Source organism: Pseudorca crassidens, chromosome 9 (assembly GCF_039906515.1).
Source record: "Pseudorca crassidens isolate mPseCra1 chromosome 9, mPseCra1.hap1, whole genome shotgun sequence".
NCBI classification, from domain to species: Eukaryota; Metazoa; Chordata; class Mammalia; order Artiodactyla; family Delphinidae; genus Pseudorca; species Pseudorca crassidens.
The window spans coordinates 10,613,604-10,628,941 of record NC_090304.1 but is presented as its reverse complement, the minus strand read 5'-3'; the positions used below and the strand labels follow the sequence as shown (position 1 = coordinate 10,628,941).

Genomic DNA, 15,338 nt, shown 5'->3' with positions numbered 1-15,338 from the left:
CAGCTATATCGCTGAGCTGTGCTAGGAAGTTGTGGTGGGTACCTGGCATGTCTTGGGGCCTCCCCTTTCTCCATCAGAGCAACGGGAAGAATCAAAAAGTCCTTCCCTTATCTCTCTACATTTCGGACTCAAGATGCCTGAGATGGGTAACGGCTCCCATCGGTGTGGGATGGAAATAGAACACTAGTTACCCATCTGGTTGTCTCCCAAATGTCCGTCTGCAAACTGGGAATGGCAATCCAGTGCCCACCCAGTGAATCTCAGGAGTATGGGCCAGTGGATGTTTCTGGACAGCTGCCCTCTTTGAATATCTGGGCCCCAAGCTAGAGCCTGGGAGGCAGGTCCTCCTGGGTTCAACTAGCCTTCGTCATCCTTGCTCAGGACACGAAAGGCTGGTCTGCATGAACACAATTTGTGGTGATCTCCCAGCCAACAGTCCCATGCCACTCCCAAAACTTGTGGGCACTGCAGTCCCTGGGGCCTGGTCCCAATCCTGGAGAGGGGCACACCCCACCCCCGCCCCGGCAGTGCCCTGGAGCAGCGGCCGGGCCAACTTGGGAGACCACTGCACTGGGAGTCTGTGGGCCTTGGGGTACACATGGGGCTATGTGTATTCAGAATTCAGTGGGACTGACAGCCACCAAACTGCTCATAAATAAAATACGTAATCACCTGTGGCTGGGGTCACAGAGGAAAAGTCCAGGGTACGATGAGAAGCTAGAACGAGGCGTTGAACTTGGGTCCCTCTGGGTCCTGGAAGACCTTCAGAAGCTTAAAGCCAAGGCTGGGGCAGGAGCCCTGGGGAGAGAGAACTGTGTATCCTGCTTCCATCACTGAACCTTGCAACATGGTCTTCCCCTCACATCCTTAAAAACTCTTGGTAAATTTCGTTTTTTGCAAATATTTTTAACATGCTGTGTTTTCCTAACCAATCCTTCGATCCCTTTTAGACAATTCAGTTGTCTCCTTGTCTCCAGTTTTGTTTTTGTTTTTTAACTATTGGAAGCCACGTGGCCGCAGGCTTTTTGTCTAACAAGGCAGCCACTCAGGGCGCCCCGGCTACACCATCTCTCTTAATCCTCACGGCAAGCCCGCAACGTGGGTGCTTGTTGCTCCCGTTTTACAGGAGGGCCACCGAGGCTCAGAGAGGCCAATGATTTGCCTGAGTCACACAGTTAGAAAGGGGTTCAGCTAGCAAAAAGAATCGAGAACTTTCCAATTCCGATGCGTGGACACTAACCGCTGTGTAGTGGTATTCTGGATCGTTTCTTTAGGATGGGTTCCCAGAAGTGGGATTACTGGATCAAAAGGGGCTGGTTTGTTCCTTTTTTTTTTTTTTTTTTTTGCGGTACGCGGGCCTCTCACTGTTGTGGCCTCTCCCGTTGCGGAGCACAGGCTCCGGACGCGCAGGCTCAGCGGCCATGGCTCACGCGCCCAGCCGCTCCGCGGCATGTGGGATCTTCCCGGACCGGGGCACGAACCTGTGTTCCCTGCATCGGCAGGCGGACTCTCAACCACTGCGCCACCAGGGAAGCCCTCCTTTTTGTTTTTGAGGCTGTTGACACACGTGCTCACAAACACTTCGCACTGATATTAAGGAGAGAAAGGTGAGCTTCTGGCCAATGCTGCCTGCCCCGCTCCCCTCACTGGCTCTTGTTGTGGGTTCCTCCCCCCGTAGTTCTGTAGCCCTGCTCCACCGTGCCTTCCCCTCTGTACAGCATCTCTGCATCCATCGTCCATTGGGTGAGCATTTACTATGCGCCTACGTGCTCCTCGGCACATCTGATGGAGCCAGGGCTGAGGGTGCCCTCAGCGGTAGCTGCTGTTTATCTCACCCCCATGTGGGTGTGTGGCCAGGCCGGCATTCCACAGCCCCTACAGGGACCTGAAACTCTCTGTGTCAGCCTTGCTCTGACACTGGGCTGGCCAGCTGGGGCCTTGGCTGGGAGAACAACCCCCTTTCCTTCAGTGTCTGTGCCTCCTCCCTCCCTGTGTCTCTCACCTTCCAAAAGCTACGGGGAAATCCCATGGGCCTGGGTGACCCAGGAAGGGGACAAGTGGCCCATTTTTTCCGGTTCCTGGCAAGGTGGCTCTGCAGTGCTTTCATTTTCCCCATGCTCTGGTCTCCTTCACTTCATCCTCCCCTGGCATCTTCCTCTTGCTGCCCTAGCCAACATCCTGCCCCACTCTGCTTGGGACCAGCCTAAAAAAGCTGCCACCTTCCTTGGGGGTGCTGGGTAGCTCTCCCAACTTCTTTCGCCTCCCAGTCAGCAACCTCCCCTCCCTCCCTTATCCCTCTTGGTCCATAACTTTCCAGAATGTGAGGCTCAAGCCAAGATGGTTTTCTGGGCACACAGGAGAATTTCAAGTGGTAAATGAACTGAGCATTAAATAACACTGAACAAAGTGGTAAAAAAGGTATTTAGGGCTTCCCTGGTGGTGCAGTGGTTGAGAGTCCGCTTGCCAATGCAGGGGACGCGGGTTCGTGCCCCAGTCCGGGAGGATCCCACATGCCGCGGAGCGGCTGGGCCCTTGAGCCATGGCCGCTGGGCCTGCGTGTCCGGAGCTTGTGCTCCACAACGAGAGAGGCCACAGCAGTGAGAGGCCTGCGTACCGCAAAAAAAAAAGGTATTTATTTTATTTTCAATGCTCTGTCATCCTCAGAGATCATCTGATCTCCTCAAAGAGTCTCTATTTGATGACGACATGTCTTTCAACATTTCTAACTTGGCTTTATTTCTAGTATACTTATTTTTACAATTCCCTTGTATTTTAGGCAAGCAATACAAAAAGCCCATTTATCTTGTTATCTTTTCTAGTTTTTCTGCATATCTACCTCTGTACCTAATCTTATATAGATGGAATCTATATAAAATTATGTATAATCATCTGTATATGTGATTTTTCTTAGTACAGCCTTTCATCTCTCTCTTTCACCACTTGTTTCTTCTCTCTCTCCCGCCTCTCTTCTCCCAGTGGCATGACTCACCCCCAGGACCAGCAACATAATTTGCAGGGCCCAGTGCAGTATGAAAATTCAGGACCCTTTGTTCCAAAATTATTAAGAATTTCAAGATGGAGATGGCAGAGCATTAAACCAAGTCCAGGACACTTAAGTGCAGGTCACACGGCCACGGAGCTGGCCCTGCTCTGTCCTTCCCTTGAAGCCCTCCTTTTTTTGGGGGGTGTTGCCTTTTTTTGGCTTGCAGGATATTTGTTCCCCGACCAGGGATTGAACCCGCCCCCTTGGCACTGAAAGCACAAAGTCCTAACCACTGGACTGCCAGGGAATTCCCACCCGCCTTTCTAATTTACCCATTTTCATAACTTGGTCTGTGTTCTTCCATAATTTCCTCCATGTTCACATAGTGATACCAGTTCGTAAGTGTGGTTTTTTGGCCATTGTTTTGCAAAAGTTGTATCATATTATTTTTTCTTCTTTGTATCTTGCTTCCTTACTCAACAGAGCGTGGAAATCCCTCCAACTGGTATAAGCCTATTTCATTCTTCATAAAGGCTGCATAAGATGCCATGCTGTAAATAGACCATATTTATTCTGCAACTTTCCCAGCAGATGGGCATTCACTCTTTCCAATTGTTTGCTGTTCAGAAAACTGTAATGTATACTTTTACGTTCGGGCATCTTTGCGTTGTAAAGCAAATTCACAGGATAGGGTAAAGGCTCCTTTTCAAATAACTTTGTTGCAGCAAACATGAGAATTAAATTTATAGAAAAGTCTGAAGCACAGGGCCGGGCAAAGGCAGTAACAAGGTCTGGGAAGGGCAGATCCTGCGCCGGGTTCTCTGTGAACCCAGGCCCGGATGGAAGGAGGCTGAGAGGTAACTTCTGTTCCTGCGCACAGAAGTCAAAACACAAAAGCCAGTCTCCCTTGTTGGGATAGGGGACAGGAAGTGCCTGTGACACAGGAAACAAACCCTTGAGTATATCTGGTATCAATGAACTGCCTCGGCAATGGCTGTCCTTGGAGCTGGCGGCCCCTGCTCACTCTTTCATTCATTCAGTCAATCAGCAAACACTGTGTTGGGCACTCTGGGGGTATGGGGCTGACCCGGCCTTTGGCCCTGCCCTACAGGGTTTTCTGATCTAGCAGGAAACATGTGTGCCTTTATGCATGAGAAATAGTTTCTCAGACCAGAGATAGGTATACAGAGGCATGTAGAGACCCCCCACAGACACACAGGCAGTCACAACAACACACACACTCACATATACACGCAGAGACATACACATACACACTCTCACAACCACATACACACACACCCCCCACAATCACACACGCACGCACCACAGCCAGCATCCCAGTCCCTCCATTCCCCTCCCCACCCCAGCACATGCAGAAATAATAACAACTGCACAGCAGCACCGGGACCATTGCTGGGGGAACCGGGACTCTGAAATCCTGACTTGGGAGCATTTGAATCCTCTATGACATTAGCTGCAGAGTTTGTGCTCTGAATTCTGAGTCATTTCCCATTCAGGGGGTCAGGCTGGGCAGCCAACCAGGGAGTTGGTGAGGACAGGCAATTAAAGGCTTGATTACTTCTGTCTGAGTGATGGAGTAGCCCAGTTGGATGCTTGTAGGAGAGCTGTGTCTGCAGGTGTGTGTGTGTGTGTGTGTGTGTGTGTACGCTCATCTAGGTGTGAGTCCATGGAATATTCTCAGGTGAGGCTGGGAATGTATAGCAGTCATGCCTGAATCTTCAGCCCCTGCAGCACTCAGGCCAGGTCAGGCTAGGCTGTGATAATAAGTACATCTCAAAATCTTCAAGGCTTAACACTAGAAAGGCTCACTTCTTGCACAAAACTCAAGGTGGGTCAATGTCCCCCTCCACCTCGTCTTTGCATTGGGAGCCCAGGGCTTCTAATTTGGCCACAACAGAGCAGGAAGAGATGGAAGAGGCTCACTGCCTCTTACCTACCTTGGTCCAGCAGTGGGTACACGTCCCTCTGCCTAGACGTCAATGGCTCCAACCTAAGGGCAGGAGAACCCAGAAGTGTAGCGGAGCTCCTTTATGAGCACTACAGTCCTAGCCACATCCCTCCTTTCATGTTTCTGCCAACCGAAATATCCCTGCCCGGCATGGATCCAGTTCCTCGGAGACAGTTCAAATCCTGGCCTGCTAGCTTGCTAGCTGGGCACTTGCTAGCTGGGTGGCTTCAGGCCATGTAGCAGCCAGGGTCCCAACAGGAAACAGGTGGCACGCTCAAAATAGGAGTTTGAAGGGGTCTCAGTTAGAAAAGGACTATTTAGAAAGGCTAATGTAGTAACCAGGAGCTCGGAGCAGCTGAGCTGCCATCACCCTGAGCAGACAAGACCACAGAGTGGTCATTGAGACCCGGAAGGAGAAAGTCAAGGAGAAGTGACCCCGTGGAGAGGACCAATGACCTTCAGATGAGGGACACAACCTGCCCAAGGGATCCCACCGGGAGGGAACCAGGAGGATAAACACCACGACTTCACTCTCTTCCTTCCCTCCTCTCTCTGCTGGGACTCCCCATTGGCTGAGCCCAAGTGCCCTGGAAGATGCTGATTTAGTTGAAACAGGTCAGCCTCCCAGGGCCAAGCGGACAGAGGCTCTGGAGGGACAAATGGACACAATCCGGCACAGTCAATTGATTTCTATTCTCTGGGCCTCCCTTTCCTAATTTCTAAAAAGTGGATGCTAATACCTACCTCACTGTGTTGTTGAAGGAAAATGGAATAACATATGCAAAGACCTTGGCGTATAATCGGTCCTCAGCAAATGTTAGCTTCTTAGTGTCTGAAAGTACTTCATAGCCCAATGGTTCCCAGCTCAGGACGCTCCAATTACCCTAAAGTCTGGTGTGAATTTCTCAGACAAATTTTCCAAACCGAAAATGTTTTTCCTGATAATAACTCCCATTTTTTAACTTCTTCTGTATGTGAAGTGTTTTACAGGTACTGCCTCCTTTTAGACTCACTAAACCTTTGTAAGTGTTATTGCCAACAAATTGGGACTCTGGCCGAGAGCAGTTAGTAAGCCCTCCACGGTCACTCAGCCAGTAAGTGGGTCTGGCCCCAAAGCCACAGCTGTTCCTCTCTGCTCTCCTCTCATTTCTGAGGGTGCGTGCACGATTAGTAGATGAAGTGTAGGATGCTGCAACTCCAAAGCTTGAGAATTTCCCTACCCCGGAAGGAGGTAAGTGCACCCAAGGTCGAGGACCCTGTCCTACCAGAGGCCCCATGTAGCCACAGAAGGATCCGGAAAGTGCCCCCTACCCTTCAAGGCACCTGTGTGCCCTCCAGGCCTGAGCTCACTCACGGCTGTTGCTGGTTAATTTCAGGTCACCCAAGTCCAGCCCCATCTGGCCAGCCCAACACCACCAGTGAAGAGAGCCAGCTCCTGGAGCCAGGTGAGGAAACAATCTTGCGGGGCTCACAGTCAGCTTTCTGAGACCAAGTAGGTGGTCTGTGGGGGTGATGGGAAAGGGAAATGGGTTTTTATGGTACCAGGGAGGCTCCCTGACTTCAGACAACACTTCTCCTTCCTGACCCAATGCCTGAAGCTCCACCACTAGATTCACTTTGAGATCTTAGAGCTGCCATCTTTGGGAGGCCACTGATGAAAGGTCATGCACATGTGGGCAAGGTATTCAGCGGGCATTTAAAGGGGATTTGTTGAGAACAAGCTAAAGGACACTTGGTAGGAGTGGTGGGGTTCCATCAGATGGGTCCTCAATTAACTCAACAGATATTTAAGGACCTACTCTGTGCAAAGTTGTGTGCAACCCTGGGCAGAAACAGGAGGTGATTCCCCAAGGAGGGGCTCTGGGGAAGGGGGGACCACCATCCACTGAGGCCGCCCACCTTCAACCCCATCACCAACCCCATGTCCATCCTCCAAGGTTCCGGTGTCACAATGGCAGCCTCCACGGTTGTACCCTCAGAATAGCAGAGGGGCCTGGGAGGGGCAGCATGGCACCCACAGTAGCGGGGGAGAGGGCCTCTCAACCCAGAACCCTGCCCTCCTTTCACACAAGGGTGACTCTGGAGACAGAGGCAAGAAAGAAGGGTCTGTGGGGACTGGACACCCCAGGGCTAACCCATCCTAACCTCCAGTCACCTTCGGCCCTACCTTCTCCTGTCTCTAAGGAGGACCAAAGGGTCAGGCGATGAGGCAGCCCAGCCCCATTTTGCAGACTGGAAGGCTGAGGCTCAGAGCGGGTAGGGTATGGTCCAAGGTCACGCAGCAGATCAGTGGTGGGACCCTTGGCAGCTGTCCGCCTCCACCTCCATCCCTGAGGTCGGCAGAATCCGAATCAGCCGAGGCTCAGCTAGGGTCTGGCCCTTCCAGGGGAGCGACTCCAGGTCCGCCTGATGAATGGGAGCAGCCGCTGCAACGGGACGGCGGAGGTCTGGTTCAGGCAGTCCTGGGAGCCCGCGTGCGGGGCACTCTGGGACCTCCGCGCCTCCGAGGCTGTGTGCCGCTCGCTGGGCTGCGGCCGGGCGGAGCCGCTGGAACAGCCCGTCCCGCCGACCCCGGCGCTGCCGACTGGTGCAGCCGCGGGAAACGCCAGCTGGGCCCCGAATACCACGTGGGCCCTAGCGCCCACCGTCCAGTGCAGCGGCCCCGAATGGCAGCTCTGCAAGGTGGTGGAGCACGCGTGCAGCAGCGACGAGAGGCCGGTCCAGGTCACCTGTGCAGGTACGAGCGGACCAACCCGCTCCCGCCGCCGGCCTCCTCCCTGTCCTACCTCCCAGTCCTTCGGCCACTGCCCCGCATCCTGTCCCCAGCCCTGGCCACTGGACCCAAGTCTCGCCCTCCGGACTTCTACCCAGACCCACCACCGACGCGAATACAATTGGTTCCCTCACCGGAGGGCTGCAGCGCCTCTACCCCCTGGTACAGAAATATGCCAGGTTCCCAGGATCTCTTAGCGCTGCCGCTCCCCAGCCCCGAGACCTGCTCTTCAGGCTCCGCCCACCCGGTCTCTTGCCCCACCCACTGGTCTGCCGCTCAGCCTACCCCGCCCGCAGCCCTGAGCCGATTCCTCAGCACCGCCCACCAGGTTACTAGCCCCTCCCAAAAGGCTCCCAGCCCCTCCCACTAGGTATCCGGCACCGCCCCTGGGTCCCCAGCCTTGACCAGTTCCCCACCTCCGCCCCACCCCAGGTCCCCAGCCCAGACAGGCCGTGTTCCCCAGTCTTGCCCACTGGGTTACCCGCCCCTCTTTCTCTCACTGGGTCCACAGCCCCAGGCACAGCTCTCCTGCCCAACAACCCTCCCCCTGACTTCCCTTCCTTTCGCCCCTTCCTCACATCCACAAACCCCTTCTCCTCCTATCCCCAGAAAACCTCGATTTGAAATTGGTGGGTGGTGGCAGCCCGTGCGAGGGCCGCGTGGAGATGCTGGAGCACGGACAGTGGGGTTCGGTGTGTGACGACACGTGGGACCTGGACGATGCCCACGTGGTGTGCCGGCAACTGAGCTGTGGCTGGGCGGTCCAGGCCCTGCCCGGCTTGCACTTTGCGCCTGGCCAAGGACGCATCCACCGGGACCAAGTGAACTGTTCCGGGTCGGAGACCTACCTGTGGGACTGCCTGGGGCTGCCGGGAAATGGCTACTGTGGCCACAAGGAGGACGCCGGCGTGGTGTGCTCAGGTCAGTGGGCGATGCTGCGCCACGGTTATCCAACACTTACTGCAGGCCTGCTGGGCGCCAGGACTGTAGTTAGTGCTGGACAGATGGTCCCTGCCCATGGGAGGTCATAGCCCAAGAGGGAAGATGAGACCCAGACAGACATAATCCAGGAGAGAGAGTGGCAAATGCCTTACGAAAGGAAGCCAGGTGGAGTTAAGAGACAGCAGGCAATCCAGAGCTGGGGGGCTAAGCCTGCCCACCTCCTGGAGTAGGTGACATTAGAAGTGAGGCTTTTTCTGAGTGGGAGTTGGTCACCTGGTTCAGAACAGCAAGAGGAGATGGAGGCTGGGAGGCCCTGTGGAGGCTGTTGGAGCCCAGATGAGGACAGGAAGTTCTGGTCCAGCCAGCGCTTCTCTTAATGTGCCCAAGAATGGGGAGGGAGGCAGGTCTCGTCCAACGTACATTCTGATTCAGTAGGTCTGAGGCAGGGCTTGAAATTCTGCATTTCTAACAAGATCCCAGGTGATACGGAAGCTCCCGGTCCAAGGACCACATTTGAGCAGCCAGGATGTAGACAGCAGCAGGGCCAGCTGGAGCAGGTGGGGCAGATGAGAGGAGGGATGCAGAGGCAGGAGGGAGAGCACACAAGATCTGGAGACCGATTGGCTCTGGGGAGTTTGCATTTGTGGGTCGGGGCTGGTGAGGGTTTCTGCCCAAAGGATCCTGACCTGACTCTGATCCCCCCCACCCCCTGCAGAGCACCAGTCCTGGCGCCTGACCGGGGGCGCTGACCCCTGCGAGGGCCAGGTGGAGGTGTACTTCCGAGGGGTCTGGAACACAGTGTGTGACAGTACGTGGTACGAACCAGAGGCCAACGTGCTCTGCCGGGACTTGGGCTGTGGGACTCTGGCCCGGGTGCCCAAGGGGCTGCCGCACTCCCTGTCGGGCAAGATGTACTACTCATGCGAGGGAGGGGAGCCCACGCTCTCCGAGTGCTTCTGGCGGTTCAATAACTCCAACCTCTGCAGACAATCACAGGCAGCCAGGGTCCTCTGCTCAGGTACCCCTCCTCCCACCCACCCCACTCCCCCCACCCCCAGATTTGGACTAGGAATTGCATCTGGATTTATAGCCCAAGGAATACAGCTTGCGCTAGATCAGGAACGGCAAATACTGGCCTAAGAGGGACCATTGCCCTTACCATGCCCAGGCAGACATTACTGATGAATCAGGGCAATCTTTTCCTCAGTCCTAGAATCATGAATCCAATCTTTATTGAGGCGTTACTATACGCGAAGCAGTGCTCCCTCTTGACTGGAGCTGGCTCAGGAGATAAAACCAATGTGCCATCCCAGGGCTGGTGATCATCATAAAAATAGCATTAGGAGACACTAATAATATCAGCCACAGTGTCTGGAGCCCTAACCAGGTGCCCGGCATTGCCGGGCACTCAGTATATATTTCAGCAGGGCCTCCCACCTGCTCTGTGAATTGGGTTTCACGAAGTCTAAGATGGCATTGATGACGAGTCACACTGTTAGTATTTTATGTACCAGAAATGCTGCCAAAATAAACTCTTGACGTGCCATCAGCTGTAACGATAGATGTCATCACCCCGATTTCTGAGGTGTTAACATGTGAAAAAGCAAGAGCGTTAAACAAACACAGCGTTAGCATCTCTATGGAGTTCAGACACCAGGCTATGAATTCCAGCTCTGCCAGTCACCAGCTGGGAGGCTTCGTCTTGTGAATATGTGGATGCTGACACCAGGCACGTCACAGGGGAGCCGGGAAGTCAGATAATATCCACCAAGGGACGTTGTAAGCTCCACCCCTTACCAGTCAGATGGTTATGATAATGACAAGACTGTCAGATTCCCACTTCCTGAGGCAGGTGTGCAGACCAAATCTAATACTAGATGGAAAATGGAAATACTTGTGTTCTATAGCAGATTATGCAGAAGGAAGGGCTAATTCTTTCATTAGCCCTTTATTTAAACCAAAATACCTTCCTAGCATTAAATCCATGAGATCCTCCTTATGGTGAGGTGTGGGAAAGACTCTGCCATGGGCCCCGGTGGGAACACACCCCCAGTTGCAGGCCACTTGTCTGTCTTGTCCAGTTTCTAGCACAAGGCCTGGCCACGGTAGGTGCTCGGGCACGTGTGCTGAGTGAATGAACAGTGCTTTCTGACAGGTGCCCGGAGCCTGCTCAATCTGTCCACTTCTGAAATCCCTGCAACTGGTCAGCCGGTCACTGTGGGTGAGTGTCCCTGGGGATGCAGTTTCACAGAGGCTCAGGTGTGCACGTGTGTGTGTGTGTGTGTGTGTGTGTGTGTGTGTGTGTGTCTGCAGGAGGGTTCTGACGGTTTGTCCCCCATCCGCTACCTCCAGACAGTGAACTTGACTCCCCCCACCATCCCCGGGGCTCTCTGGCTGCTTCGTGCTCCTTTCACCTCGCCTGCCTCTATCATGTCAGCTCCACAGCTCCCTGAATCCTGATATTTCTTGGACAGGAGTCCTCTTCCCACTCTCTGTGAGCTCCTGTAGGGCAGAGGATAGAGCTGTAGAGAACTGGAGCTGATCTGACACCAGCTGGGGGGTTGGGGACGCCGAGGGCAACAGGCAGTGTGTTTATAATGTTCTGGGCACCGGCCAGTGCTTTACGGTCATTATTTCCCAACCCTTTAATCTTCCCAGCAGCCCCCTGGGGGAGGTCTTCTCACAACCCTTACATAGAGGAAGAAGCTTGGGCTCAGAGGGTGAGGTGATGGCCAGCAGTGTCGGCTAGAATTTGCCTGCAAGGCTGTGAACTCTGAATCCACACTTGGTCTGTCCTCCACTTGTGTGTAGCCAACTCCTGGGGCCCAGCCCCCAGCTGTGCTTCTTGCTAGCTGTATAATGTTGGGCAATTCTTAACCTCTCTGAGCCTCAGATCCCTTGACTATAAAACGAGGATGATAGGGGCTTCCCTGGTGGCGCAGTGGTTGAGAGTCCGCCTGCCGATGCAGGGGACACGGGTTCGTGCCCCGGTCCGGGAGGATCCCACATGCCGCGGAGCGGCTGGGCCTGTGAGCCGTGGCCGCTAAGCCTGCGCGTCCGGAGCCTGTGCTCCGCAACGGGAGGGGCCACCACGGTGAGAGGCCCGCGTACCACAAACAAAACAAAACAAAACAAAACACAAGGATGATAATCCTAGTACTTCTCTCCTAGCATTGTTGTGAGTCTCCAGTAAATTAATTTTTAGAAAGTACTTACAACAGGGCTTAGTACATAGTAAGCACTGTCTGGGCCTCAGTTATTCTTATTTATTGATTATTTAGTCCAGGCAGGGAGCCCCGTGGCAGCTCCGAGATAACCACAGGGGCTGGCCCAGATCCACAGGCTTACCCCTTCCCCTGGCTCCTGGCTCCCTCTCTCAGACCCTCTCCAGAGGTGGGTGGGCGGCTTGGGGAGGGGACAGAGGGGCACCAAGTCCTGCCAGGGAACCTGGCAATGGCTGAGGGCACGGAGAGGGTATGAAATGCTGGGGACTGTGCAGGCTGGAGGGCGAGCTCCTGCCAGGACCCACACACCCTCGCACACTCTCAATTGCTGAGTTCGGGGCGGGGAGCCACGTCGCCCTCAGAAGAGCAGAGCTGTTATGGAGAGCCGGTCTCCAGGGAGCACACTGGGAGCACACTGGGAATGGGGCCCACATTCACGGGTCTCCCCACAGCCCCCCACAGTCCAGTCTCTCCCTTGCACCTGCTTGCTGATGCTAAATCCAGCCCCTACCCCAGCCCAGTCTGCCCCGTTTGCAAACAGAAAGGGAGAGGGGAGAAAATGAGGACGGGGTGGAGGTGGGGGTAATCTCCCAGGGGGAGCAGACACTGCCACCAGCCTCCCGCGTTACTGTCGCTACCCTTCCTCCAGCTCTGTGGCCTGCGCACCCCAGGCTTTCTGAGCAGGAGATAGTTCGTGTCTCTGGGATGATGAAGGTTAGGGCCTCATTGCAGCTTCCATCCATTCTCTGCTTTGGGCTCTTTTCAGCAGGGGTGAGGCCAGGAGGGAGGGGAAAGCAAGAAGTCACACCAGGGGCTGCAGAGCTGGGAGGTCTGGAATCATGCCCACCCCCCCACCCCCGCCCTCAGGGCGCATGTCTGGTAAGAAGGACGCATCTGGGGCAAGGAAAGGAGATCTCGCTCTCCTGATGGTCTGTTCCCTGCCAGCAGATGCTCAGAGCCACCTTCTCTGGGGATCCAGCCTTGGTCTCCCCTGTACAGAATCAGGTGCCCCTTGGAGGGCCGCACAGCTGTCTATACCTTCATCACAGCAGGAAACTTGCTGAATTGGATTGAGTCGGCTTGTCAAACTTCCCACTAGACAGAGACCCTCAAGGCCCGTGACACTGCCGTCATATTTGTCTCCCCAGGTCTAGTGCCTGGCACACAGTGGGTGCTCAATAATTGTTGAGCAGAGACAGATCTCCTGGCTTCGTGGCCAGCAGAAAGTTTCATTCAGCCAGTTATTCATTCAATATGCATTTCTCAGGCATCTACTATATACCAGGCACCTAAAAGCAGTTGGGAAAATTCAAAAAAAAAAGAAGGGAAGAGGAGTATACGTCCAAAAGGGAAGTAGGTCGGATGCAGAGAAGAAGGAGAGGTGAGAATGGCAAGGAGAAGTCCATGTCCCTTCCTTTTTCTCCCTGATTTGGGGTTCTTGCTTCCAGAATCTTCTGTGACGGTGAAAATGAAGGACTGGGAATCTCGAGAGCTAATGCTTCTCATCCCTTGCATCGTTCTGGGAATTCTCCTTCTTGTCTCACTCAGTTTCATAGCCATCATCCTCTTGAGAATTAAAGGAAAATACGGTAGGTGCAGAGTCCCAGGAGCCATGGGAAAGGCCCAGGGATGAAAAGAAGCAGAACTGAGACAGTCCTCCCAGGGGGACATGAGCCATGGGGAACCTCAGCAGGAATGGCAGTGATCTGGCAATGGCCACCCAGCCCTGGCCCCAAGAAGCACCTCCTGATGGGAAGGATTTTCCCAGCATGCCCCCCAGAAGTTGTCCACAGGAGGACCAAGATTGTGTGTGTGTGTGTGTGTGTGTGTGTGTGTGAGGGTGTTTGGGGATGGGGAAGGTGAGGAGGGAGGTGTCCCCATGAGAGCAGAGCCAGGAAGACTGGAAGGTGCAAAAAATGACTTGCAGGATCTCTGCCTCCCCTTCCTCAGCCCTCCCCGCTATGGTGAACCACCAGCACCTACCCACCACCACCCCAGCGGGGACCACAAGCTATCAAGAGGTTCCCATCACCATCGCCAAAGAAGAAAGTAGGATGTCACCCACCCTGGGGGTGAGGAGGGCGGGGGAGGACAAGAAGGGGATATTTTCCGGAGGGTCAGTACTGCTTAGGTCAAAGCAGTGCCCCAGCTGGAGATGAGACCTGGGCCAGCCCACGAGTGGCTGTGGGACCTTGAGCAGGTCCAGCCTCAGTCTGGGCCTTGATAGGCTGATGACTTTCCAGTGCACTCATTCTAGAACTCGAAGCTTTTGAATCCTGGACCAAAACAGGCCCAGGGCATTTTGGACCTTGGTTCTCAAAGGAAAGCTCTGTTTTGCTAATTGGCCAGTAGGTTTGTAACACCATTGCCTTTTCCAGTGGTCTGCCCAATCAGCCTCCCTGCAACGCCCCATCAAGATCTTCCTGGAACATAATCTTATTTCATATTTTCCGAGTCAAAAAAAATGGGATCAGTCACCCATCTTTAATGATACATCAATGCATTACCTCTTGAGAGTCTTGTGAAGAAGCTTGAGTTTAATCACACTGCATTATGAATATATTAAATCGCCTTTATTTGAAAGAGTTCAGGGACACAAAAACCAATACAAAACACAGACATATGTTATAAAGATTCTTTGCACACAGGATATCCAGATATTTGAGAAGAGAGTATGAACACAGACCTAGCACGAGAGTAGGCACAGAGCAGCCACTCACTGAATATTATGGTCTAGAGGTTAAGAGCCACGTGGCCTGCTTCTCTAGGCAATGTGAGAATGTCTCTGTGCCTCAGTTTCCCCAGCTATAAAATGGGGACGCTAACCTCGCTACCTCACGGAGTTCTTATGAGCATTAACTGAGATAATATTTATAAATGTTGGAATAGTGCCTGGCCTGCAGGGACTACTATGTGTTTGTTAAGTAAAGAAATGTTATTTAGTTCCCCATGTTTGAAATGGACGCGGGGGAGCTTGGAAAACCCAGGCCCGACGGTCTTGTACGAGATGGGCTGCCTGGCGCACTCCCTGCCCCTCTGTCTCCGGCCCCCACGGTCCGCGCTCTCTGCCGCCTCTCTCTGCAGCTTTCTGCCCCCTGCCTTGCCACGCTCCCCACTCTGTTCTCTCCCCAGTTCCCAAGCTGCCCATCCAGGTCCAGGCTCCGCCCCCTGAAGACTCGAACTCCAGCTCGGACTCAGACTATGAGCACTATGACTTCAGCAGCCAGCCTCCCGTGGCCCTGACCACCTTCTACAGTGAGTGCCCGCGCCCGGACTCCCGAGGGCCCACCGGCCCGCACCAGGGAGAGGGCCCAGCTGGCCGGGGGGCCTGCGCTAGTTTCCCCCCTTGGTGACCCCTGCACGATGAGAGGGGCATCTCCCTCGCTGTGACCACTGGACTGACGCTCAATGGTCCCGCACTGAAGTTTTCAAAGTGCTTTGTGACCC

General features: G+C 54.2%; 1 protein-coding gene across 2 annotated transcripts in view; it reads left to right on the top strand.

Moving 5' to 3' along the window:
• The window catches only part of CD6 (CD6 molecule), a 41,383-nt gene that overhangs the window by 22,079 nt on the left and 3,966 nt on the right, over positions 1-15,338 (top strand). For both annotated transcript variants that reach the window (XM_067748873.1, XM_067748872.1), the window contains exons 2-9: positions 6,329-6,397; positions 7,339-7,689; positions 8,335-8,646; positions 9,383-9,685; positions 10,823-10,888; positions 13,340-13,480; positions 13,842-13,940; positions 15,024-15,146. In XM_067748873.1, the coding sequence (XP_067604974.1) occupies positions 6,329-6,397; positions 7,339-7,689; positions 8,335-8,646; positions 9,383-9,685; positions 10,823-10,888; positions 13,340-13,480; positions 13,842-13,940; positions 15,024-15,146 (1,464 nt within the window). The remainder of the gene's footprint in view (positions 1-6,328; positions 6,398-7,338; positions 7,690-8,334; positions 8,647-9,382; positions 9,686-10,822; positions 10,889-13,339; positions 13,481-13,841; positions 13,941-15,023; positions 15,147-15,338) is intronic.